At 42.4% G+C, this 27,070-nt stretch overlaps 1 protein-coding gene across 7 annotated transcripts in view; it reads left to right on the forward strand.

The window, feature by feature from the left end:
* Positions 1 to 27,070, forward strand: part of LOC117347215 (glyoxylate reductase/hydroxypyruvate reductase-like) — a 212,494-nt gene that overhangs the window by 184,732 nt on the left and 692 nt on the right. The window contains exons 9-10 of one of the 7 annotated variants that reach the window (XR_004536752.1): positions 22,443 to 22,556; positions 25,145 to 25,237. Coding sequence is in view for 3 of the 7 variants with exons in the window: in XM_033917828.1 (XP_033773719.1) it covers positions 7,429 to 7,649 (221 nt within the window). In the remaining 4 variants the exon portion in view is untranslated. Of the gene's footprint in view, positions 1 to 2,663; positions 3,712 to 7,428; positions 9,190 to 22,442; positions 22,616 to 25,144; positions 25,238 to 27,070 lie in introns of those variants that run through there. The other 6 variants (XR_004536753.1, XM_033917882.1, XM_033917828.1 and 3 more) reach the window with 6 other exon arrangements.

Below are 27,070 nucleotides of genomic sequence, written 5' to 3' on the forward strand. Positions count from 1 at the left end.
CTCTAGACCCAGGTATGTAGTAATAATAACTTTATTTTTATATACCGTAATACCACAAACAGTTCAGAGCGGTTTACAGAGGAAGAGACTGTATACAGACAGCGATATTACAGAAAACTTTCAAAATTACATTAGCATGGTAAGATTAATCAAATTTTTCCTGAAAGTGTTTTAGAAGTACATCATGGCAGAAGTGGAGTCAGAGAAATTTGTCAAAGAGATAAGTTTTGATTGACTTCCTAAAAGTTTGGTAAGAAAGGGCGTTTGAGATAAAGTTGGTTAAACATTTATTCCATTTGCCTGCTTGGAATGATAATGTTCTATCGAGGAATCTCTTGTAGATACAGCCCTTCAAGGATGAGAAAGCGAACAAGTAGGCACTATGGCCCTGATTCTGTAAACTGTGCCTAACTTTAGGCATCCTTGTGGTGCAAGTGCCAATCAGCATTACTTAGGCGCTACATAGGCATCATATAGATGTCTCTAATGCACAAAGCGTATCTTAGGCGTGTATTAGGCACGCATTCCCAAAAAAACCCATAAAGACGCCATAAAGACGTCCCTACAATGTTATATATAAAAAGGTGTTTTTTACTGATTTGTTATCATTATTTCAGGAATGTAAGCTTTAACATAATTAACCCAAAGTATACCATCATTAAAAGGATAATAAAAACACAGTATACCATGTTTAAAGGGATATTTATAATATATTAGTTTCAGTGGGAGTTGATCTGGAAACATCAGCATGAAAGGGAGGAAGCTTCACTCTTGTGCTACATAGAAACTTGCATAGCAATGGTATCATTAGCTCCTATAAGAAGTGTAAAGCATAGGACTTTGAGCTCCGTATAGGCTTCAAATAGATGTGGTTTAAGCTCCAGAAAGGCTTTATCATCATACATGCTATTTAGGTCATCCAATCAACTTTCTCTGGGCATCCCACAGATGTTATTTGAGAGAGGTTATTAGAAGTGATTCCTTGCTCTAAATAACACTCTCTTTCTCATGAAACATTGCTACAATCAGCTCATTCTTCAAAGCAAACAGAAAGCCCATAACTTCAATTGGCCAAGCTTAAAAATAGAATAAAACACAGAACAGACCTGAATGTGGCTTCCAGTTCATTGCAAATGGAGGTATGCAGCTGCACAATGATGACCTCATTGTGACATCATCAAAGTGCACCTGCAAAGTAGAATGCCACAAGTGAAAGACAGGCCAGGAGTTGAACTCACAACCTCTGGAAGATCAGTACAGCGCTTTTACTCATTGAGGTACAGCACCTTCCACTCCAGTTTCTCTGACTCCCCTGTCATAGCTTAGTGATCTGCTAAGGTAAAATCTGTTTAGCTATCATTTCACAGTGAGCTGAGACAAAAGACTGGTAGCTCAATGGCTTAAAGCACTGCTTTCATTGTCACAAAAGCCAGAATCTCAAGTTGGGTTCAATAAATGTGACATGGAATCAAATACTGCTGTTTTCTATCAAATGTAAACTCAACTTTTGGAATAGATTGTGCTGTTTGAGATGAAAATTAGATGTGATTGGTCTGTAATTTGTCATTTTTATTAAAATGAGTATGTTGTCAGCTGAAGGACATAAGGGAGTCGAACCCAGACCAGGCTCACACCCCAACCTTCATTCTAACCGCTGTGTTACAGAATCAACCATAAAATCACAGCAACTCTAATTGGATTATACTGTTCCGTTTAGGCGTCGTTTGGGCACCCAAAGAATGTTGAATTTGCTGCAGTTCAGCATATCTCAAGCTGTCAGGGTAGGAAACTGAAAGCCACCAAGTTAAGGCACCTGGTTCATCCTCTCCACCTCTCATCTAATCTCATGTTCTCAAATATTATGCTAGTTGCAGGCTGTGAGGCAGGAGACATGCCAGCTACCCTGTTTGCCACCCCATCCCCCCTTTGCAGCCTGGGCCTCATGGAACACTAGATAAGACAAAGGTCAATGTGACCAAGTAGCTGAAGTAGTGCTTATTAAGGAAACACTAATGCCTGGTTGCTACTCAATATAAATAAGCACAAGGTGAAAAATGGTATAAGATTTTTATTGCAGTCCAGGAAAGCAGCATGCAAGTGTAATATCAGGCAACTGCAGTTCGATGAGATGGATGACCGGTATGCAAAGTAAGGCACTCGTAGGTCCAAGTTGTTACTGTGGTAGAATTGGTAAGGTCCCAGAATCTGCTCCTGGTAGGAGAAGGCAGGCTGAAGAAAAAGGAAGATAGATTGAGACAAATTAAGAGTTGATTGGTGAGTTTTAGGCTGTTTTTTACAAAGATACGCCAAATCCACACATGCGCTAACTACTAACGAGTGCATGGGATAACATGCACGCGTTAACCTTTACCACACACTAACGGCGCCTAAATGGTGCCTAAACAGTGCCGCCTCAGCACGCGGTAAAGCGTAACACGTGCATATTGTCCTATGCACGCATTAGTAGTTAGATCATGCGTGGATTTAGCACACCTTTGTAAAAAAAACTCACCAATTGACTGTTTTCTCAGAAAATCTATAATCACATCTTTCTGAAGGAAAAAAAGTGTGAAACATGTTAGTATTGTGAAAATGTAGATAATTCATCACAAGGGCAAACAAAGGTTTCAGTACTTCATTCTCACCTATTCTCTCTGTTTTAGTATTTGAGCTTTGTCCAGGTGTGAGCTGTTGTGCTGAACCCAGTTTGAAAAGACCTGCTCTGGCCTCTGGGAAGCACAAGGGGAGTCATTAGCCACTCCTTGCCGTGAAAGAAGAGGCAGACACCACCTTAACACAGCTGCAGAATCAAACAGATGCTTGAGGACAAATTCCACCCGTTGGTCCTGAGCATCCTGGGGAAAGAAGTGCACTTGATGACCTGTGTCATCAAAGAATCCACCTTCAGTGAAGCAAAGCGCTAGTTAAATACATGAGCATGCATTAGCATGAGCACATTTCAAGGTACCCTCAGGAGTCTCCCAGATGTCCATAAGAATCCAAACGAGGTCAAGATGATCAGGAAAAGAGGCGGTTTGTGGCCTATGGTCACTCATGAAGGAACATACTGCAGTGACAGACTGCAGCTGTACTTCCTAGAGATATTCAGAGAGCAAAAACTCAAGATGTGCATGCTTGAAAAATCTGCACACAGTGGGATCCTCCAAATTTCCAAGTTTTATTAAAATTTGTTATCCCACTTATCAAATTTCTAAGTGGTTTTACAATAACATTTCTAAAAAGGAGGAGATATACTTTTTTGTATAATGACAAATGTTTGTATGTATTTACATGGACACTACAGACTGACAAGAATAATAGGAGGTGGGCGGGGAGAAATACAATTTTGAATATGATAGGAAGACGTAAAAGTCTAATACAAATAGGTGGAGGAAATAACATCTGTTGTAGAGGATGGAAACCGATTGTCAGATGTTATAGATCAAATGCATCTTTAAAGAGGAAAAACTTTAGATTTGATTTAAATCATTCGATGTTGGATTCTTCCCGAAGGTGAGTAGGCAATGAGTTCCATAACTGAGGGGCTGTAGTGGAGAATATTGATGAACTTATGGTGCCATGTATTATCTGCTGTGGTGATGGTACAACTGTGGTGATGTTGATTTTGGGATTGGAGTACTCTATTAGGTGTATAAAGAATTATTAATCTGTTTATGAATTCTGGTTTATTGGAGGTTTTAGACTTGAATGTTAGTAGAATTTTATGTAATGTAATGTAATTTATTTCTTATATACCGCTACATCCGTTAGGTTCTAAGCGGTTTACAGAAAATATACATTAAGATTAGAAATAAGAAAGGTACTTGAAAAATTCCCTTACTGTCCCGAAGGCTCACAATCTAACTAAAGTACCTGGAGGGTAATAGAGAAGTGAAAAGTAGAGTTAGAGGAAAAATAAAAATAAAATAAACATTTTAACAAGACAGCATTGATCTAAATACTTTGGAAGGTAGAAGAGAGGAGAGAAAGGAATAGAAGCAGAAGGGGGAGCCGTTGAACAGTAGAATTCTGGAGAAATTTAAATGATAGAAATAGAACAAAACAAAGACAAAAGGCAAAACAATAGATAAGATTAAAGATAAATCATAAGCTGGAAAGAAAAATAAAATAAAACTTTGTCTTCAATCCACGGTTTCAGCGTCAGTGATGAAGTGGAGCAAGTAAGTGATTTAGTATGAAATTGGCAACCAGAAGGGCGTTACATGGTCGTATTTTTTTGATTTGGTTAATAGTTTGATCGCCGAGTTATGTATTATATATAATCTTAGTTCTTTCTGAGTTATTCCCTTGTAGCGAGTATTACAATAGTCTAGTCTGGATATGATGAGAGAGTGGATAAGAATGTTTAGTGAAGGAGTTTCTAATAAATTTGCTGTAGAGCAAATCATTCGTAATCGATGAAAGCAACTTTGTACCACAGTACTGATGTGATTATTTTTCATCAAGTGTTACACCTAATATTTTTACTGTATGGACTATTTGCATAGGTATTGACTTGAGATATACTGGTGTTGATTTGGAATATGTCTTTGCAGGGAAAGAGCATTATTTTTTATTTGGATGTGTTTAGGGATAACATGTTTTCATCAAACCATAGGCTTATCTGTTCCAATTTCTGGTTGATGTTTTGGATTGCATTTGAGTCATTTGGATCTATGGATGGAGTATCTGTATATCGTTGGCATATGTGTAAATTGTAAAACCAATGAATTGTCCTAGCATCAGTAGGAGGGCAGTAAAGATGTTGAAAAATTGAGGCGATAGAATCGATCCTTGTGGAATACCATAGTTTTGTTGAAGGGGGTCAGATGTGCTTTTATCTTTGATTACTTTGGATGAACGGTCCAAAAAGTAGGAGATGAACCTGTGATTCTTGTTTTGAGTCGTCGTATGAGGAGTGAGTGGTCAATTGTGTTGAATGCGGCAGAAAGATTGAGTGAAATTAGTAAAACTGATTTCCTATGATCAATATCATATAGAATTATAGTAGTTAGTCCAATTAATAAGTGTTCTGTAGAATGGTTAGCTCTAAATCCTGTTTGGTTCGAATGTAGTTCATTAGTTTTTATGATGAATTGAGAGAGTTGACTGAATATTATTTTTTCTGTTATTTTTGCGATAAAGGGGAGATTGAGCAGTCTGTTATTTTACATTTTGAGTCTTTGATTTTTGGATGTATGATAGATTCCTTCCATTTTTGGGGGTAGTCCCAGTTGAGATGCTAGTAGTGATCATGTGATGAATATATTTTCTGAAGATTTTCCTGAAGATCCGCCAGATCTGTCACATCTGTGGCTGCCACAGTGTTCCCCTGCGAAAGCAGTAGCATGGAAAGCATTATCAGGTGCAACCACAGGCACTACTGGTTTACCTGCCGGCACTCAGGAGAGAAGACAGGAGAGAAGACCCTGGGCCACCAGAGCAGGGGTCCCTGTGACTGGCACGGAGACCAGCGGAAGGGAGAAAGACAGAGGCTTTTTAGCCAAGTGTGCGTGATGCAACATATTAAATTCTGAGGAAACCCCATCCTCCATGGTGGGAGCCAACCCTGCACACTAGGTTTGGACTGTTTGGAGGATTTACGAGGTTTATCTTCTCACACGCTTGCGTTTCACCGAAACGTCATCTGTGAACTCCACAGGACCACCTGATGCCATTTTCACGGGAGTCAGGACAGAAGGCTCTAGGAGACTCCTTGGAGGTCGAAGGTACCACTTCCATGCAAGCCTCACACCCCTCGCAGACTACAGTGCACATGGAACATGGTTGTGCATCCAGTAGCCATCCACTGCAAATGAGGCATGAATCCATCCCATCCTGCCCTGGGGAGGCTATCTATCTATGTGATTTTCTTTCAGAAACAAAGCTGGTAAATGTAAAAAATAACTTTCAAATTCAAATCTGGAAAAAATCCAAGATGGCCATCATAAGTGCTGATTTTAACTAAAAATAGCCTGGGGAAACCACAAGAAATCTAAAAAAAAATTGTGATTTTAGGATTATAGGGGTAGGGGCATGTAGGGAAACCAACTAAAAGCCCCTTTTTAAAGACACCCCCACCCCCAATCAAAGATTCAAGCTGTGAGCTTGCACTCACAGAAACGTGCTGACAGGGAAACACTACAGACAGAGCAGAAACAGCTCACAGGGAGATCCTCTGCCTCAACTTGCTAGAAAGCTAGACTTTGAATCTTCTGACTGCCCCACAGGCCTGATGGCTCTGCCACCCTTGGCGTGCCACACAGCACGCCTGGCAGAGGAACGCAGTCTGACCCCAATCCCAGGCACGCCTCCACGGAACCATGCAGCCTGCGCTCGACTCACTAGCGGAAAAACCTGGGGTGAGCTAACTCCCAAAGGAACGGTTCCTGAACCCTTATCTGATGTGTAGGCTGTCCAGAGGGCTTACTGACAAGCAGGTAACCCTCCAGAAGCAGACTTTTCCCAAATGCTTGTGATCTCCTGCAATCGGAGTTCTCCCTGCAGGGAACCTCCACAGCATGAGGGCAAAAACCGCGAACACAAAGACTGAAATTACACGAAATAAACACGAGCAGAAAAGACAAGTTCCTATAGCCTAGCAAGACTGATGTTCACAGGGACAGTGGTGAGGTAAGAGGGGAGAAGCTTAAGTCTCTGAAGTTTGAGGCTTTCTACTGGTTTCAGGGTAAAGTGGATTTATAAGAAAGAAGATTAGCAAAGGTAAGAATCTAATCTTTCGTTAATGTACTTCAAGGTTGGCTGTAGATCCTGTTTGATCTGCTGCAGAATGCAAGTATCTACTGGGTTAAAGAGTAGTTGGTGGGGGAGAGAGATTGGATGAGAGAAGGATGAGAACTGAGACCAGCATCGGAGTCCTCTCCAGCAGGGCACCTGGCCTCTGCTCCACCCCTCCCCCCGAACCAGCAGGAGAGAAAATCTTTTGAAAAAGCACCGTTCCTGCACTGAGACCAGCATCGGAGCCCTCTCCAGCAGGGCACCTGGCCTCTGCTCCACCCCTCCCCCCGAACCAGCAGGAGAGAAAATCTTTTGAAAAAGCACTGTTCCTGCACTGAGACCAGCATCGGAGCCCTCTCCAGCAGGGCACCTGGCCTCTGCTCCACCCCTCCCCCTGAACCAGCAGGGGAGAAAATCTTTATCCCTCCTAGCCACTGCACGAAAGCAGCCTCCATTCTCCTGCTCACCCACCCGAGTTTTGGTCTGTCTCCCCCCCCCCCCCCCAGCCAGCCGGGAAAGGAGAACTTCATGACCCTGCTTAAGCGCCGTTCGTTGGCAGCAAGCCCCCTCCTATAAAATCACTCGGGCTCGGGTTTGACTCCGCTTAAGTTCTACACAATTTTATTTTAGTTCAATTTGTTTAACTTGCTAAGTACTGCCCAATTCCTTTTCTTTCTATCTCCCTCATAGTGCTCGTCGGATCTCCCTTCTTGCTGCATTCAGCAGCATTTTCAAACTGCCCCCCTGCAGCCGGGCGTGTGAACTATCTCCGCCCCTCCCCCGGGTCAGCAAACCACAAATCACACCGAGTGAATGGGCTCACAGACACGTCTTGCGAATACCATCATCTGCCTGTTCTACCCATTGCAGGCACTATAAATTGCATGTACCATAATCTGCACGTTCTATAAACTGCATGTACTGCACATTATAAATTGTTATGATCTGCACCATAGCCTGTTATATCCTGCACAATCTGCTTCTATAACCCGTTATTGCATTTATAGCCTGCTATTGCTTGTAAAATTTGTAACTGCATGTTTAGTCAGTACTGCATGTATAGTATAGTCTACTACTGCTTGCACAGACTTGTTATCACTGTCTCCTATCTAAGCATCATCCCTGTGTCTATCTTACTAGTTCATATGCTTAGCCCCACCTCAGTCTGTATCTCACTACTAGCTACTGTTAACCCCACACCGTCAGCACCTCATCAGCTTTCCAATTGCGTGCAAATTCTCCCTCAGTTTTCGTCCCTCTCCTATTTCTCTCAGTCCTCACCCGACCAAACTCTCCCCCACCTGCCTGGCAAACCCAACCCCCACTCGTGGGTTTCTCCTCATTTCCCAACATGAAATCACCTTTCTGGCTCCTCCTTCTCACTCACCAGCTCTTCTCACTGCCTAAAACCCCACCCCCCACCTCCCCGACTCCACATACTCCAACAGCACCTGCCCTGGCCTTAAAATTCCCATACTAGTACGAACCAGATCCCATCCTTTCACAAAACACCGTGGAGTCAATCACTCCTCCTTAAAACCTATTTATCCTGCCAACCTACCCAACCATATCTCGGACTCTCTCACCCCAGTCCCAATTCTCTACTGTAACGCCAGATCAGCCCAAAACAAAACCCAAATACTAAAAGACTTACTCGGAGATTTTGACCCTGGTTTCCTGTGCATCACAGAAACATGGATCAAAAGAGATGACTCTTTCACAGAAAACGAACTCTGCCCCCCTGGCTACTATGGTCTCTTCTCACCCAGAACCAACCGGAGGGGAGGAGGCCTGGCCCTGCTTTACAAATCATTTTTCAATGTCCAGCTCCTTGAAAAGGGCAGCCATACATCACTAGAATTCTTGCTAGCCTCAGTAAACGACGAACTCCATCCCTACCCATTAGGTATCCTGCTACTTTACCGCCCACCCACCCCCTGGAACAAATCCTCCGAACTCGTCCTAGAGACCATAACAAGGGCCTTCCAAAAATTCCAGAGACTATTGATCATTGGCGATATAACCTCCACCTAGACGATATCACCAACAAGGATGCAACCGATTTCAACAACTTCCTCACCTCCCTCGGTTTCACTGCCCTTCCGCCCACCCCTACCCATGATAAGGGGCATACTCTAGATATCATCTTCCTTGATCTGATGGAACACAAAACTTCTGTTAAAGAAACGCGTTGGGAACATGTCCCCTGGTCTGATCACCTTCTTGGCTCTGTCTGCCTTCCAATTTTCATGTCCCATCTGGGCACTCCTCCCTGAGCCACAAACTATATCACCTACCGCAAAAAAATCACGAGTGAACAGTTCTGGTCCCAATTTCTCAACCAACTCCCTCCTTCTCCTGACCATACCGACCCTGCCTCAAACTGGCACAACTGGGTAACCCTTTCTGAATCCACTTACCGCGCTCTTGCTCCCCTCTGTACTAAACCTATCTTCCACTCCCGCAAAGCTCCCTGGTATCTTCCATATCATAGGGAATTGAAGCAGAAATGTCGAGCACTGGAGCATAAATGGAAAAAAATCGAAATCCCCTTCTGACAGACAATCCTGGAGAGACAATATCAAGTTCTACAACACGGTATTGACAAAAGCAAGAAAAAATTTCTATGGTGACAAAATCACCAGATCAAAAAACCAAACTAGTACACTGTTCAACATCTGGCGTAATTTAACCTCAAAAAATGATTCCATCTCCCCCCTCTCTCCACCATCTGCTAACGACCTAGCCAAATTTTTTAACGATAAGATAATTACCATAAGAAGCTCTTTCCCCCCAACTATCTCCTACAATTCTCTACCTCCCAACGACTCCAACCCTATCTCTGCTGATAGATCCTGGACTGCCTTCGAAATAGCCTCCGAATCCCAGATCTCTAAACTTTGTCTCAAATTGAAATCATGCAAATGTATCCTAGATCCTTTCCCATCCTACCTTTATGATAACATTCCTGCGCAGGCCATCTCCTCCCTCACCAATCTTGTAAATACTGCCCTACTATCTGGCCTGTTCTCTACAGAAATGGGACACATTGCCTTATCCCCTCTTTTGAAAAAAGCTGATCTCGACCACTCCTCACCATCGAACTACCGCCCCATAGCAAATATCCTCCTCCTAACTAAACTGCTTGAGTCCATAGTCGCTACCCAGCTATCTTCTTATCTAGAGAGATTCTCCATTCTCTCCCCCTATCAACATGGCTTTAGACCCAGCTTCAGCACCGAGTCCCTCCTTGTCTCCCTAATATCAAAGGTGCAACAACTACATTCTCGAAACAAATTTGTTGTTCTGTTACAATTCGACCTCTGCTGCTTTTGATGTCGTCCACCACGACATACTACTTTATCAACTTTCCAAGATAGGAATTGATTCCACCATTCTTAATTGGTTTTCAAACTTCCTTCGCTCTCGCTCCTATACTGTCAACTCTAATGGCACCATGTCCACTCCTTGGTCTCCTTCTTGCGGTGTCCCTCAGGGATTACCCTTTTCCCCTATCCTTTTTAATATCTATATATCCTCATTGAAGCTCTTCCAGCTTTCCCCCCTTGAAACAATCTACACATACGCCGATGATATCCTTGTCCTTCTTGAAACAGATCAAAACTTCACCAACCTCCACGATAACATAACATCCTGCATAATGAGACTCCATTCCTGGTCCCTCTCGGTACAGATGAAACTAAATGAATCAAAAACAAAATTACTCTGGCTCAGCCCAAAGTTAGAACACCTGCCCACCCTCTTCGCACTGCCCTCAGGCACTTCCTTACACCTTGAGTTCTCAAGCAAGGTCCTTGGCATCATTATCGATTCCTCTCTCTCTCTCTCAACGACCACCTCAACTCCTTGACAAAATCATGCTTTTTCAGCCTCCACATGCTAAGGAAAGCAAGACCCTTCTTCCGCCAAAAATATTTTGCCGTCCTTGTCCAATCCATCATCCTCTCCAAACTTGACTATTGTAATGCCATTTACCTATGCTTAACAAAAAAAAGCCTCCACAGACTCCAGCTTATTCAGAACACGGCAGCCAAGCTGATTTTTGCAAAACGTAAATCTGACCACGTTTCCCCACTCCTGGCAATCTTCATTGGCTCCCAGTGATTTCCAGAGTCCAATTCAAATGCTCTTGCCTGGCTTTTAAGATTATTCACGGCATCCTTCCTTCCCTAATCCCACTTTTCTTTCAACTCATGCCCTGACTCCACCAGGACCGCCCATAAATTAAAACTATCCTTCCCCTCCCTACATGGTATTCTCCACACAGGTAAACTGGGAAAATCACTTCTTTTCAAAATCACAGGTCTCTGGAATGACCTTACTATCCCGCTGCGGAACCTGAGCTCCCTCCATTTATTCCGCAAGCAACTAAAAACCTGGCTCTTCTCTAACATGTAATTTCTTTTCCCTTACTTTTCCACTCGATTTATAAACTTATGTAAACCTTTTCCTACCCTTTCTCATTTTTAAGTTCTTGTAAACCGTGCCGAGCTCTACTTCAGTGGAGATGATGCGGTATATAAACTTAATGTTTAGTTTAGTTTAGTTTAGAACTGCAGGAGAAAAATCTGCTACCAGCAGGAGAAGAGGGAGAGCCCTGTAGTATGCAATCAGGTATTACTACTGCTTCAACTAAACATTTATATAGCATTGTACAGAGCCATACATGAGATGGCCTGTGCTCTGTGAAGCTTACAGTCTAATAAAATAAGATAAAAATTTAAGGAGACCCAGCAATAAGATTTAGTGCAGGGGTATCAAAGTCCCTCCTCGAGGGCTGCAATCCAGTTGGGTTTTCAGGATTTCCCCAATGAATATGCATGAGATCTATTTGCATGCACTGCTAACATTGGACTAGGACTCGAGCTTGAGTTGATGGCACCTAACAACCTTTGTCACCTGGTTTCTGCTTTCCTCATCTTGTCATTTTCTTCCTTCCATCCACTGTTTGCCCTTTCCAGAAACTCTGACTTCCCCTACCATCTCGCCTCCTGCCCCCCCCCCCCCTCACCCTTTGGTCTGGCATCCATCATCTTCCCTCTGTTCCCCTCATGGTCTGGAATCTCTCCTTCCATTTCTCCTTCCCTCCCCCTTATGGATTTTAGCATCTTTCTCTTCTCATTTCCTCCACTCAGATCTGATATCTGTCTCTTTCCCCATTCTTTGGCATCTCTCTCTCCTCTCTTTTGCCTTTCCTTTTCTTCTCTGGTCTTCCTTCTCTATTTTCTGCCTTTGTCTAAATTAAATTCTTTCTTACTATTCAGTCTTCAGTTTCCCTCTTCACTGTGTCCAATCACAGCTTGCACTCCTTTCCTTCACCCCTCCACTATCTCACTAATTCTATCTTCTTCCCCTCCATCTAGCATGAGGGAAAGTAGCAGTAACCTGATTCAATTTAAATGCTTTTTTTTAACAACTAAGAACATAATCAGATAATTCTCACACAATGTTCTGGAGCATTTGTATGGTTGTTAAGGAAAAGAGTTAAGTTTGCTTTTTTCAATGACCAATATTGTTTTATTTCACTTTTGTTTTAGGGATACACTACAAATGAACAATAAGTTGCTGTTCTCTTGAACCATATTGGTAGACAAGTTTTTTACTCTCCCTTCCAGTTCCAGTGTCTCCTATTTAACTTGTCCCCTATCTTCATCCTTTATGGCTGTTTATCCCTTGGTACATAGCATCAATAAAACTGTCAGCTGATTATTTCTTTCTCAATCCCCGCCTTCCTTTATCTCAATTTAGACTCCCATTCAATTCCCCATCCCCACTCAACTCTTTCTCCTAATGCTTTTCCATAGAGAGAAACACAACAATTATTTTCTCACAGGTCAAATATATACCTAATTAATTCCATGCAAATTAAACAAGTAAGTCTAAAACTATCCAAACCTTGGACACTGTAAATAAGGGTTCAAAAGTAGTTCAGAAGAAAAATAAAGCATGAGCAAAAGTAAACAAGAAATCCCAGGTGTCCTTTTCCAGGATCTAATGCCCCACCACACTCTCAAAAGTATCGTTTTAAAGTCACCAAAATTTCAGCTCCTGCCACTTTCAAACAGCCTTCTATGATACCCTGGCAATCTTCTTGCCTCCTGAAATCACTCCTTAAGCTGCCCTTCTCTAAATTTTCACAGATGCAACAAGTTGCCGAGAACGAAACTTCAGCTCTGGGAATAAGACCAAAAGAAAAGCAGCTGCTGTTCGGCCAAAGCTGCCCCTCTGACACGAACCGCCCATGCGGAAACAGGAAGCTGCGTCAGAGGGGAAGCTTTTGACGGAGGAATGGTTGCTGCCGATGCAGTTCAGCTGGGGAGACAAGCACTGCTTTCTCTGAGGCTCTCCCTGCCCCTCCTCCCCTGTGGCTCTCACTTTAACTTGCTCCAAGCCACACCTCCCCAACCTGGAGAGGGGGGAAGGGAGAAAGCTCCCTCTATAGCTGTGAATGCTCTAATGTCAGCTTCCTGCTGGTTCTCTGCTTTACCGGGACATGCAGCCTTTTAGATTCCAATATTTTGGCTGGACTGCCAACAGGATTAGAATACTGTTACAGCTTGTCTGTGCTCTGACTGGCAATCTCTCTCTGGTTCATCTTCACTAGTGCAATGGAGGTCAGCGCTATCATAATCAGCAGAGCTAACCTGGACAGCTCTCCTGCACAGGGGTTTACTGTTCCTATTACCAAATTCTGGGACAAAGCTTGTATGAGAGCTAAGTTTGTCACAATATTCATTGGGGAAATCCTGAAAACCCAGCTGGATTGCGGCCCTCAAGGAGAGACTTTGACACCCCTGATTTTGTGTAAAGTCTGACTGGGTAAAGCTGCAAACTTTGGCTTCTTATTATAAAACAATTTTTACAAGTTAAGGGTTCCTTTTACTAAACAGCACTAGAGGTTTTTAGCACGGGCCAGAGAGGTAAATGCTATGTTCATATGAGCCTCTAGCACTGTTTAGTAAAATCTAGTATAAGTGGGGAAAAGAGTGACCATTATGAAGTAATTTTAATATAACAGAACATCTATATTTAAAGTTCAAGAAGAAACCTACACTATTATAATATTGTCATCTCTCTAGAATATGCTCCTAGACTATGTGGTACCCTTAGCGGTGATACTTGGGAGCTATACTGCTTTCCCCAATATTAAGGAGCTCGTTTTCAAAGCACTTAGACACATAAAGTACCATAGATACTCATCTCTTAACTGAAGTCGGCATGGGAAATCTTATCCAATATGAATCATATTTCACTATAAGCTATATCGGGGAGCATCTCTTGTAAGATTAGCTTATTAGTTAGAACATTTTAAACTATTGCTTGAATGCTCTTTTTCCTAATGTAGGGCATTATATTTCATTAATCAATACTAATAAAAATGGAGTTGCCTCCAGATGGTATGACCTTATGAGAAGGTCTTCAACTTCTTCATTAACGAGCATGATGAATGCTTGGCATGGAGATTTGAGACTTTCCTGAGGAAGAGACCTGGCTGGAAGTTTGGAAAAATATGTTTAGATCTCGCTCTGCCAGCATTCTTCAATCTCTGTTCTTCCTTATGCATAGAGCACACTGGACTCCAATTAAGGTAGCTAAGATTTCAAATGGACTCTCTATCATGTGTTGGTCTTATAACTCACAGGAAGGCATGCTAACTCATATGATCTATGACTGTTCACATCTATCAGTCTATTGGAGCAAAGTCTGGGAAATCATTTCTACGATCTTGAATATACAAGAACCCTTAAGTTTGCGCATTATCATACTGGATCATCATGGCCTACTGCACATGCTGCCTGATCATAATGCGAGGCTGCTTAACGTCTTGCTATTTTTGGCCCTTAAAAATATCTTACAATGTTGGAAAGACCTATCTAAGGTCAATTATAGTAATTAGTGGAATATGTTATGCCTTACAGTAAAATTTGAAAGTGTCATAGTGGAAAGGCACAAGTCTATGAGCTCATTTATCAAAATCTGGAGTCTGGTCAACTCTTATTGCAATACAGACTGATGGCATGCAGTTTTTGTGCTAGGATATAGATATCTACAACAGAACTTATGCATTATATCATGGCTCGCTATCCATATTTATACGGATTGTTTCTCTGTGCTTTGGATATTGTATATGGTTATGGCTGCAGGTTGTGCTGCCAGTCTCTTTTTAGATAAGTAGGGGTCAGTTTGTTGTATTGCATAGATAATATTTTATGATTCTTTGCTTTGTACAACTTGTCTGTATCTTGCCTTGTTAACATTTATTGTATTTTTGTATTTTATTAAAATCAATAAAAAATCTTTGAACTGAAAAAGTTAAAAAGAGAATATTTTAAACCAAACTTCTAAAATAGCACAAAAAACAAACATAAGAATATAAGTGTTGCCATATTGAGACAGACTGAATATAAGCATTGCCATGCTGAGACAGCTTCATTGGATGCCTCCTAATCCTTGTATTTTTAGAAATTGTAAACAAGCTATTCATGTCTACCAGTTCCACTTCACTCAGTCTTTATAGACCTCTAACAATTATTTTTGTTGTCACAATTCTGGGATGAGAAAGGGGGGAATAAGGGGATTGGAAAGATTTGTATTATTCATATTATTTATGTTGTTGTTATAAAATTATAAATTTTGTAATTTTATTTTTGTATATTTTTGAAAATTTAATAAATATGATTGAAAATAGACCTCTAACATATCACTTTTCAGCTGTTTCTTTTCAAAGTTGGAAGCGCCTGAGCCTCTTTAGCCTTTCCTCATAGGGCAGTCCCTTATCATTTTTATTGCCCTTCTCTGTGCCTTTTCTAAATTTCACTATATCTTTTTTTTTTTTTTTTTTTGAGATGTGATGGCCAAAATCTCAAACTTCTTACATCTTTACAGGACTTTAGGAACAGTTAAAATTACAGCTCAATTTTTAGAATGTGGATACCCAAAAGAAGAAATTAGACAAGCCTATTTGTAGGCACCTGGTAAACTGAGGAGAGGCTTCCTGCAACTTTGAGGCTCCCATTCCAGCTTTTCCTGTTGGCCCAGTGATGCCAGCTATGGGGGCTGGTGTTGGGGATAAGAGTGCTGCAGGCTACTGCGGCTACACTGCAGGGTATAGCTAAAGGTTGTTTTTCTAAGGGGCATTCCAGGCATTTTTGAGCTTCTTTGGCGTCCCAATGGAGCCATGGTAGACAAAATAAATAAATCTGATTTGAAGATCAGCAGTTTCCTCCTATCTATGTAACAACTGGCACTCCTGTGCCTGGTCTCATGGAAAGGCACTTATTGGTTCTGTTGCAATGTTGGTAAAGCACCCACCTTTGGGAAAACCTCCTTGGGAGAAACCCTCTGTGGGGAAAAGTGAGTATACCTATCCTCCTGAACTTAGAGAAGGTCCAGAGTCTACTCCAGTTGAAAAAGTCAACTGGTGTAGACTCTGGACCTTCTCTAAGTTCAGAGAATAGGTATACTCACTTTTCCCCATAGAGGATTTATCCCAAGGAGGTTTTCCCAAAGGTGGGTGCATTACCAACATTGCAACAATTAGAACCACAATTGTACGTAAAGAGACACTTTTAAGCCAGTTGAGTTTCCCCAAGATATTCTAATAGATAATGTAGACATTTGGAAGGCGGTTAAAAGGGCTGAGACAATATTGTGAGGTCCAGTACAATGGCTCTTGTATTCTCTTAGTAAGATTTCTCCAACATAACAGAATTTGAGAGCAAATTGCAGGTTATGGATAGCTCTTTGAAGAAATAGAAGCTTAAATGATTGTATCAACAGACAGGTGTGACAGAGATTAAAAATAGCTTGTTATTAAACAGGAAATTGGAGATGGTTGAGAACCAGGTTAAAGTTAATTAAGATTTTTTAATTTTCCAGTTTGTCACCAGTTATCTGCAGAGATACTGTTGAAGTATTTCAAGGAAGTTCTATCTCTTTCAAATGTTGTTAATGTTATGATTTTAAAATGTTTGTTTGTCTATATTGATTAGATTGTGAGCTCATTTGAGCAGGGACTGTCTCCTTTGTGACTCTATACAGCACTGCATACGTCTGGTAGTGCTCTTGTAGTTGTTGTTCCAGTGCAGTAGGGATGGTATGCTGAACCTTAGGGTAGTCAAGCTGTGTTTGCGAGCATACTGTAGAAAATGTCAGTCACAGCCTTTCAACTTTTCCTCCTTCTTGGTCTCTGCTGCCTCCTTCAGTTTTTCCTTCTGCAGGCGAGCTTGAGGATGTTCTAATCTGCTCCTTTATTGTTTTGTAGTTTGAGGTTTTTACATGACTCAAGGGATGGCTTGGAGAGAAGCAGACTTGCTTGGAAAGGAACAGACTTTAGTCTGCAGCTAGCAGGTGTATCATTCAGGGAACTGTGCAGCCAGGTTGCTGAAGATTTGTGGAGCACAGGGTTCCAGGCCCTCAGCACTTGCTTGCTTCCTTGACTTGATCAGGAGCTTGTGCACAGGTTGTTAGGCATCAATAGCTCACAGTGCCAACTGCAGTTTTGGCTCCTCTCCCCCCCCCCCTCTTTTCTGCATCTGTCGCAGTCTGGGGACAGAGGATCAGTCTGACTATGATTTGACTGGGAGCCCAAAGATTTCAGCATGGCAGCTGACCGATGGCTTTAGACAAAGAATCCTTCAGATCCAGCTACACTTTAAAGGAGCATAAGTAGGCTGCAACACCATTTCCCCAGCATATGGTCTGTGCATACGGGCTGTGACAGTCTATGAGGAAAATCGAGAGGGGGTGTCTTGAATTCTGTTTTGACTAGTTTTGCACATAGATCTTTGGTCCCCCTCCTCTAAAATCCTATTTTTTAAAAAGTTTTTTGGATAGCCCTGAAGCATTTTTAAGCCATTTGGGGAGGGGCCATCGTGGATTTTCCTGATTTTTTTTCTAAGTTCTCAAACTTCTTCAAAGCACCTCATTTTGATCAAAACTGATAGGGATGGAGTCCTCAGACCCTAATATCCCTATATCATGCTTTATTTGCACTGGATGGACGGCTGAAGAGCCACTCGGCATGGGATGGAGGGGCAGGAATTTTGGGCTTAGCCCCTCCACAGGCCTCTAGGGCTGGAGAAAGACAGATGGTCCCCCTGGAGGGAATGAAACATCTTTTGGAGCACCGTAAGGGCACAGATGCTTCACAGCCCTAGAAAAGGCATTTGCTCCACCCTAATGGTCAAGGAGACTTGACCTCCCAGGCCTTTACCCCAGAGTTCATTAATCTCCTCTGGAAGGCATATGCACAAGGCAGAAATCCACCAGTCAGGTCTACAGGCTTTTCATTTCTGTTAAGGCAGTTGGGTAGTTTGGATATTAGAGTATCTCGGTTTGAACCTAGTGGCAGGTATAGTTTTATGTCATTCACAAAGGAGTGGATCTTTATTTTGTATTTTAAGGCAATATCTATTACTGGTCTGATATAGAGTTTGAAAAGTAAAGGGGATAGGAGGGTACCCTGTATTACCCCATATTTTATTGGTTTCGATTGTGATAGAAGAGATCTTAGCCAAACGCTTTGAGTTCTTTGGCTTAAGAATGATAACCAGTGGAGTGAAATTTTGTGGATTCCAATATCTGCGAGTCTGGGAAGGAGGCGGGGATGATCGATGGTGTCAAAGCGGTGCTGAGGTCTAGGAAGAACCAATAGTACATTGTTTCCTTTGTTTAGTATGTTACAGCAGTTGTTGATGATGTCTGCCAGGACTTTCTGTACTGTGGAATTTCCTGAAGCCAGATTGGTAGGAGGAGAGGGCATCTTGTTTGTCAATGAGGGTCTGGATTTGCGATAGTATGGCCTTTTCTAGGATCTTGGAGATGAATGGAAGGTTGGAGACTTGTCTGTAATTGCTGGGATCATTTGGGTCCAAGGTGGGGTTTTTTAAGATAGGTCTTATGATGGCTGATTTCCAGCTTTATGGTACTATTCCTGTTTGAAGGAGGAATTAAGGAAAGGACTGATTTAGTGAAGGCGTTCTTTGTGGACATCAGGAGGTTGGGTGGACACAGATCAAGGATAGGGCTGGAGGGTCATAGTGTGCTCATTGTTTTTTTGTGAGGTCATCGTGAGAAACGGGTTCAAAGTTATTTAGGGTTTCATATTTCGGTTTTCTATCTGGGTAAGAGGTTGTTTGGATTTTGGAATGTGAAATCATGATTTGAGCATATGCAGTAAAATTTTTTCTTGGAAGGTAAAAAGGGTTTCACTGTCTTAAGTCTTAGCAGTTTCCTTGTAAGGGTGTTCCTAGATCTGTTTGGGGTTTGTTGTAGGAGTTTGGTATAATAGGTCTTTTTAGCTTCATGGATAGCTAATTTGTGATCCTCTAATAACTTTTTCCATTGGGTTTTGTCATTTTTATCTTTGGATTTGCACCACTTCCTTTCCACTTTCCTTAGTTCTCTTTTTTCTTATTCTGAGGTTGTTGATAAACCAAGCAGAGGAGAATTTGTGGGTGTTCATTTTTCTTTCTTTGGCTTCAACTAGATTTTCATAGAGGATTTTGACTTATGTGTGCCAGGTTGATGTGGCTTCCTCAATTGATGTGAGGTTAGGCTGATTTGTTTATTTCAGCAATGCCAGTTGAGAGGTTTTTTTTTTTAGGTTAACTGAGTTAGGATTAAGTACTTTCTTGGGTGGGGTTGTGTCTGATTTCAGGATTTGTTGTGGCATTGGTGAGGTTGAATGAGATTAGGTAGTGGTCAGACCAGTGTACTGGTGTGGTGACAAAGTGTGAGATTTGGGTGTTGTGAAATTTGTCTTTTTGTATAAAGACTAGGTCTGGTGTATGGCCAGCAGAGTGAGTGGTTGAGATGATGGTCTGGAAGAAGCTTAGGACAGATAGTGTCGTTATGAAGTCAGCTGGAGCCCCAGTGGTGTTGGGGTAGTCTGAGAAATTGAAGTCGCCAAGGATGATAATCTATTTATGAAAGATAAGTAGCTTGCAGATGATGGATATAAGGTCATCTAGGGCTCTCATAGGGGAGAAGTGAATGAATGCTATGAGTCACATTTTAATACTGGGACTATTTAGAGAAATCCTTTTAATTACATTAAATCCTTTTAAATCTGTATAGCGCTGTATGCGTCTGGTAGCGCTATAGAAATGATTAGTAGTAGTAGTAATTAAATTTATTTTGCTGGGATTAGTTAGCACACATTAGGGAATAGCTGAAGAAGGACACACATAAAGAACACTCATAGGGAGATAAGGTTTTGCCTTATTGGTTTATTTGAGTTAAGTAGATACAGCGAGTTTCAATTCCAGTTGATCCAATTCAAGATCCTGATCCAGCTCCAGTGTTGAGCTCCTTTGCAAGAAAGCAGCGGCGGGCCTGAAATAAAGGTTTTATTTATATTTTCTTTTATAGTGTGCACACTATTATTATTTTGGATATTTTACACAATTTTGGGAAATTGAAAGACTACTTACTAGAAAAGGGTCTAGTGTTATTAGAGACAAAAGCCTGAAAGAGAAAACAGATATTATTGGCTAAAGATTTTATCTTTAAGCACATTGAAGATTGGTGTTACGGAATTTAAGAAATACTTACCTGAGTTGCCTGAGTAATCTCTTGGTGACCTGAAAAGAGAAGGAATTGATAAGGGAATATTTAAGAAGCACTTTATATTTATTCTGGTATTTGTGATTTTATTATGAATGCATTTTAGTGGATGAAAAGTCTTTTTAATTGAATCTGAGTACAGTCAAACCTTGGTTTGCGAGTAACACGGTTTGTGAGTGTTTCGCAAGATGAGCAAAACACTTGAGCAAACTCAGAAAATGAGCATTGACTCGATAAATGAGCACAGCCCATCCTCCAAACCCTTACCTCCAGGGGACACCACCAACCCACGCTGGCACCAGTGCCTTGTCCATGCTGCATCCAGCTCTGCCGAAAACAGGAAGTGCAGTCAAAATCGGGTGGAGCCTGGCAAAGGGCATGGACGCAATGACGGACTGGGAAACAGAGCAATGAGGAGGCTGGGGGTCCTCCATGGGAGAGAGACCTTCGTCCATCTGGAGAGGCAGCGAACAGCAGCAGAGTCCTCCCCGAGAGAACTGGAGGAGCCTTGCGGATAGGTCCGTGGCCGAGGCAGCAGTGGAGGTGTCACTAAAGATACAACTCTGGTAATTAATGAGACAAGTTTGTGAGATGTGGAATGAATTGCCCGAGTTCCCATTAATTCCTATGGGGAAATTTGCTTTGATATACAAGCGTTTTGGATATGAGTTTTCTTCTGGAATGAATTATGCTCGCAAACCAAGGTACCACTGTATTTATGCTTTTTAAAGTCATTTGTGCAATAAAGCTAAACATTTATTTCAAGAAGTTGCCTATTTGAATTTCTGGACAACTCACTTCTCCAAAGCTTTAACTCCTAATCCATACAAGATTCAGTAATTTTTTCAATTTGTGGACATAAGATCCGCTGTAAGTATAGGAAGTACATACGCACTACCTCTGGGGAAATCTGACCTCCTACTAGAATCATGATAGCAGCAGTCTTTGGCTATTGTTGCCGAGGTTAGTGTAAGACTGATCCCTAGCATGCATGGTTGGGATCTTGTGTGGTGACGTTGCTGCCCAACACTCATAGTTTGGTGACAGAGCTTCTGCCTCCCCACAATTTGGCGATGAACTTCTGCGCCTCCCCATGAGGCGGTGATTAAAAATTCCACATACCCACACCTAGAATGACTATTTGAATAAAGTTGGGATTAAGTATGGTAATATCTATAAGGTGAAAATAACTAGGTGACTTACTGGAATGGTGTATCAGGGTGAGGAAGGATCTATACTTCTACTAAAACTAAGTATCTTAATAAAAAATGTGGCCTGCGACTTAGCCTGTGTTTTAGATTTCATCCCCTTATGTGATTGAGTTTGACACCCCTGCAGTAGAGCCTTACAACCTTGTTTCACCTCGGATGGTATATGAACTGTTATTGAACAGTCCTAGCCTTACATCATTAGAGCCTTATAGCCGCCTTTCGCCTCATCTCCTTTTATGTAGGCTTAAAGTTACTGTGACTACAGCACATGAAAAGTGACTGCTGTTCAAAGCTGAACTCAATCTAACTAGCACCCCTTAAAAGTAAAACCTTGGTTTACGAGCATAATTAGTTCCGAAAACATGCTTGTAATCCAAAACACTCGTATATCAAAGCGAATTTCCCCATAAGAAATAATGAAAACTCAGATGATTCGTTCCACAACCCAAAAACTTTAATACAAAATACTATACGTACTTGTATTGCAAGACCTTGCTCATTTAGAACAGTCACTACACTCTAGCAGTGTCAGAGAGAGAAGAACCATCGGCTCACTTGTGATGTGTGCATATTGTATGTACTTGTATTGCAAGTTAAAATTTAATAAAATGTTTTGCTTGTCTTACAAAATACTTGCAAACCAAGTTACTTACAATCCAAGGTTTTACTGTATTACTAAATTAAGGTTGTCTTAGATTTCCATGCCCCAGAGCATACCACTCCACTGTGGCACATTTATCCCTTAGAGCAAGCTCCTTCTATACCCTCCTTCAGATAAGTGCTATCACAGTAGCTGGGTAATGCTGGTGAGTGTGCAGGCATCAGGATCAAGGTAAAGGCTAACCTACAATGTTCATAGATAGTAGCTCAACCACTATCTCCATTTATACTTTTTATTTCTAGAGAATTTCCAGAAATGGATGTGCTGAGCACACACAGGACTAGGAACCAGCTAGGCAGTGATGTAGTTGTCTGCTGTGACATCATCACTGCTCTGTGCCATGCATTCAGTACCAGGTTTGTCTCATCTCCTTTTATATTACCTCCCTTATGTTTAGGTCAGACATTGATCTTTTCTTTCTCATTTCATTTTTATCTTCTCTCTCTCACTTTCCCAGCCCTTCAAAATGACTTAAACTTGACCTTAGATAAGATTATCCACACAGCCAGCTACTCCAGCTAGAACTCAAGTTCCACACACCCATCATAGGGTGCACAAAGTGTGCTCATATAATCCAAATAATAATACACCCAACTTGGGGAGGCAACTGGCAGAACTGAGTGCTGCATTACATTATTCATAGATTTCACCTAGTTGGGTGTATTATTATTTGGATTATATGAGCACACTGTGTGCACCCTATGACGATGTGCGGCTAGATAGTGAGCATATGCTCATAGTATTTAAGCCGATTTAGGGCTAGATTCACTAAGCTCACCGATGAACTTCTGACCACTTAGTGACCCCTTTATGACCTAATTTACCTCCGACCTGATTCACTAACCTCTGTCCTGATCATATTCTGATCCGTGCATGCAAATGAGGGGGAACGGCATTCAAATGCAAGCAGGAAGCGATTCACTAAAATAAAAAAGCAACACTGACTGGGCTGGCTGATCCAAAAATAAGCGACTGCTGAGGACCTTTCCAACTTCCCTGCCTTCTGCCGCCCTGCTGTCTGTCCTGGTTCTCTGCTATTAGCCTCAATCTCCTGCCTGCCCCGACCCTCCTGCCCTTCCACACACTATGAGCCCGTGGTTTTAACCTCGGGCTCATGAAAAAAGCAAGCATCTGATCAGTCACAGTCATCGATGACAACAAGAGTCCCAGGCGCTTCCAAAACCATCGAGGATGTCACTTCCTTCCCAAACCTTCCCCCTACCAAATATTCTTGCAAGTTGTTTTCTTAAAAGAGAGAGAAGAGAAGGTTTCTTTCTGTTTCCTCACTGTATGAATGTTTTCCGGGTTTAGCTGGATCGAAGTTTCCTGTGTTTGTTGCTGAGAAAGAGACAAGACACAACTGCCTTAAGCCATGGAATGACACCGTTACCTCAGCTCTGCAAACTGATCCCCCCTCCCCACACATGATTTGTCCCTTCACCTCCCTCCTCTCCCCCAAAAACAAAAAAATAAAGTTAAAAAAGTCACTGTTCTTAAGCATGCGCAGACCATCTACAGATGGTATGTCAGGATCACTAGAGACCCATCCCGGATCAGGATCACTAGAGACCCATCACTAGAGACCCCATCCCAGTTGGATGGGGTGGAATTACGGTAAGGGCGATTTGTGAATCAGCCCCCTAGACACGGATCTGCCCTTGGTGAATCTAGCCTTAAGTAAACTCTAGAGGTTGGGCTCTTGTAGCCTTCCCATAAGCTTATCACCTCACACTGAGGGTTCACTCAATCAAAAATTATTATTATTATTGTTATTTCTTAAGTTATGTTTATTCACGCTGTGATTACAGTAAAGCTCACTCGGCCATTGGCTATTGCTGCGTTTTTTGGTGTGTTAAGATAATTTGTGACAATCTAGATTGTGATCACCTTATCTGCTATGTAATAGGATTCCTGAAGAAGGTGAGCCAGCTGAAATACAGCCTGTGTTAGGTCCATACCAATCTAGTGTTGCTTTCTTTGTAACTGTGGTGGTCATCCCAATTCAGTATTGTTACTTTTGGAACTGTATGCTTTGGAATAAAGGTCAACTTTAATTCTCCTGATATATCCATGTTGGTCATTCCCACTGAATCTGTGTACATTTGTTTGCTGTGGGAATGTTTGGGTTTATCCTTTTTCTTTTTGATCCAACTCAGTACCATTTATGGAATAGTGCTTAATGCTTATTGTTTGCCATACATAGAGTTTGGTCCCTAACTTTGCTTGTATGCAAAAATTCCCACAATTTATGCTTTTAGAATTATTTGATACTGAACTATTTTAGTTAAATGCAAGTTCTAGCAGTGGTCCTGCCACTGTGCAAACAATCAGCACTTCTTAGGAGTCATCCATCACACTCCCAGAATCCCTAATAGCCTCTGCCAGCCCTGGGTGCCCCAGGTACAAAAATGTAACCTTTAGTTGCATAAAAGACAGGTTTAGTGGCAAGAAATTATTTAGATTCTATTATACATGAGAAGTAGACCCTTGGCAACAAGGGCCTGATTTCATTCCAGAGTGTGTGTGTGAGAGGTCTCAAAAGGCACCTATTTCAAGCTTGATTTCTAAAGGCAATATACAATAGGCATAAAATAGGCTTTCACATGCAAATGCTGATGTATGCATTTGCACCTGCTCTAAAATTGGTGTGTGTACATATACACATATACTCCATGTATGTGCCTGTGTACTTATCAAATAGGCATGTACATTGCACCTCTGCTTTATTTTCTGCCCTGACTAGAGGATCCCCAACTAGACATCTATGCATGGTGGGCATATGAGTATATATACGCATGTAAACAGCCACACAGTGTTTTGAAAGGCCTTAGTCATATAAAACCAGATTCATGCACAAATTCAGATAACTTTATTGGTATGACAATTTTACATGTTTTTCCATTAAAAGATTACCACATATTGTCTATTAAATATTATTTTCCAGGTAATATATAGGTATGTCATTACTGACCACAAGGTGACAGCAGAACCCCATGGATGAAATTAAGAAAGCCCTTCTAATTGTTGCAAACTTCATCTACCAGGACCAACTTTGTAAAAAAGAAGCCATTCAGTTAATACAATGCTTGAAAGGTGATAAAAATATGGGGTGGGGGTAGGGTGAATGATGTTGACTTAAATGGCAACTGCAAATGTTTTGCTTTCATTCAATTTGTGGATGACTACACTTTTAGAACTGTAACACTGAAGTTAATTTTTTTGTGGGGGGCAAGGGAGCAGGTATTTTCTTATTTGGACTATGGCAAGGCCTAGTCAGTTTTAATGACCAGCACGATGTAGTTGAAATATTAACCCCTGATGTAGCCATTGTGGCGAAACAGAAATTTCCCTATCGGGTACAGGATATCTGGGTACTTACAGTGTGGTGGATCTGGAAAGGAAGAATTACTGTTGACAGAGCTGAGTACCTTTTTGATTTTTTGTGCTTTAGTGCCATTTATATTTTCAGTGTTGGGTATTGATTTGCTTGAGTTTTCTCCTAAATGTCAGCCTGATTTTCAGTAAGGAGTGGAATTTTTTTAGACCCATGAAGTTCAACTGAGGTCCTTCTCTACTTCTTTTTTTCTTTTTCTGTTTGTGGCAGTAAGCCTTTGTTTTTTGTAGCCTGCTTTGGTAATATTGCTGGCAAACTGGTAGAATCTCAGGAACCAATAATCTTTAAAATAACTAATAGTGTATATAGTTAATTGAGTGAGTACCCAACCCGACCATGTGCCTCAGGCCGCGCCCCCAGGTGGGACCTAAGGCTCCAGGGCCTATTCTGATTGGCCCACGCGCCTTAGGCCCCACCAGTAGGCGGAGCTTTAGGATGGATGGGCCAATCCGGCCTCATTCCTTCGTTGGCTGCCTGCCGGACAGGCGGGTTTGGCTCCCGTCTGTCCGGCCAACTACCAAAGGTATGGGGAAGGGGGGTGGGGGGGTCGTGGGGGTCACCAGGGGGGTCGCGGGTCGGCTGGGGGGGCGGTCAGAGGTTCTTGGGGGGGGCGGTCGTTGGGGGGAGGGGGGTTTGCGTCGAGGGCAGGAGGGCCTGGGATCCCTCCTGCCCGTAATGTAGTGCGGGGTGGGGTTAGGGGGTCGCCGTGGCCAGGAGGGTTTGGCTCCCTTCTGGCCCAACTACCAAAGATACGGGGAAGGGGGGTGGGGGGGTCGTGGGGGTCGCCAGGGGGGTCGCGGGTCGGCGGGGGGGGGCGGTCGGAGGTTCTTGGGGGGGGGCGGTCGTTGGGGGGAGGGGGGTTTGCGTCGAGGGCAGGAGGGCCTGGGATCCCTCCTGCCCGTAATGTAGTGCGGGGTGGGGTTAGGGGGGTCGCCGTGGCCAGGAGGATTTGGGCTCCCTCCTGGCCCGATATTGTTGGGGAGGTCGGCAGTCCTTCGGGGGGAGGGATGTATCGGACGTCGGGGGGGGGCATCAGGCTTTCAGGATGGGGACAGACCTTCAAGGGGGGACAGTGCACGGAAGTCAGGGGGGGTGAACGGAGAGTCGGGACAGCGCACGGAAAGTCAGGGCGGGCGAAAGGAGCGTCGGGCAGCATGCGCGGTATACCCGTGAGCGCGGTATACCAAAGTTTTTGTACGTATCATCGTGATTTCTGCGCGCTATACCCGTGTGCGTGTTTTATACGGGTGTGCGTTATTTGCGTGAAAATACGGTATGTTATGCAGAATGTTTATTTTGTTTGATTCAATTCCTTCTTTAACATATAGTGCACCCCCTCCCCCTCCAATGTGGTCTGTAGTGGAATGTAAGGCATAGTACAAGAGTCCGCTGGGAAACTGATCATAACATGATCAAATTTGAGCTATCTCAAGTGATGTTGCAAAAGAAATCTACAGTAGCAACATTTAATTTTTA

The sequence above is a fragment of the Geotrypetes seraphini genome, chromosome 1 (genome assembly GCF_902459505.1).
Source record: "Geotrypetes seraphini chromosome 1, aGeoSer1.1, whole genome shotgun sequence".
Lineage (NCBI taxonomy): Eukaryota > Metazoa > Chordata > Amphibia > Gymnophiona > Dermophiidae > Geotrypetes > Geotrypetes seraphini.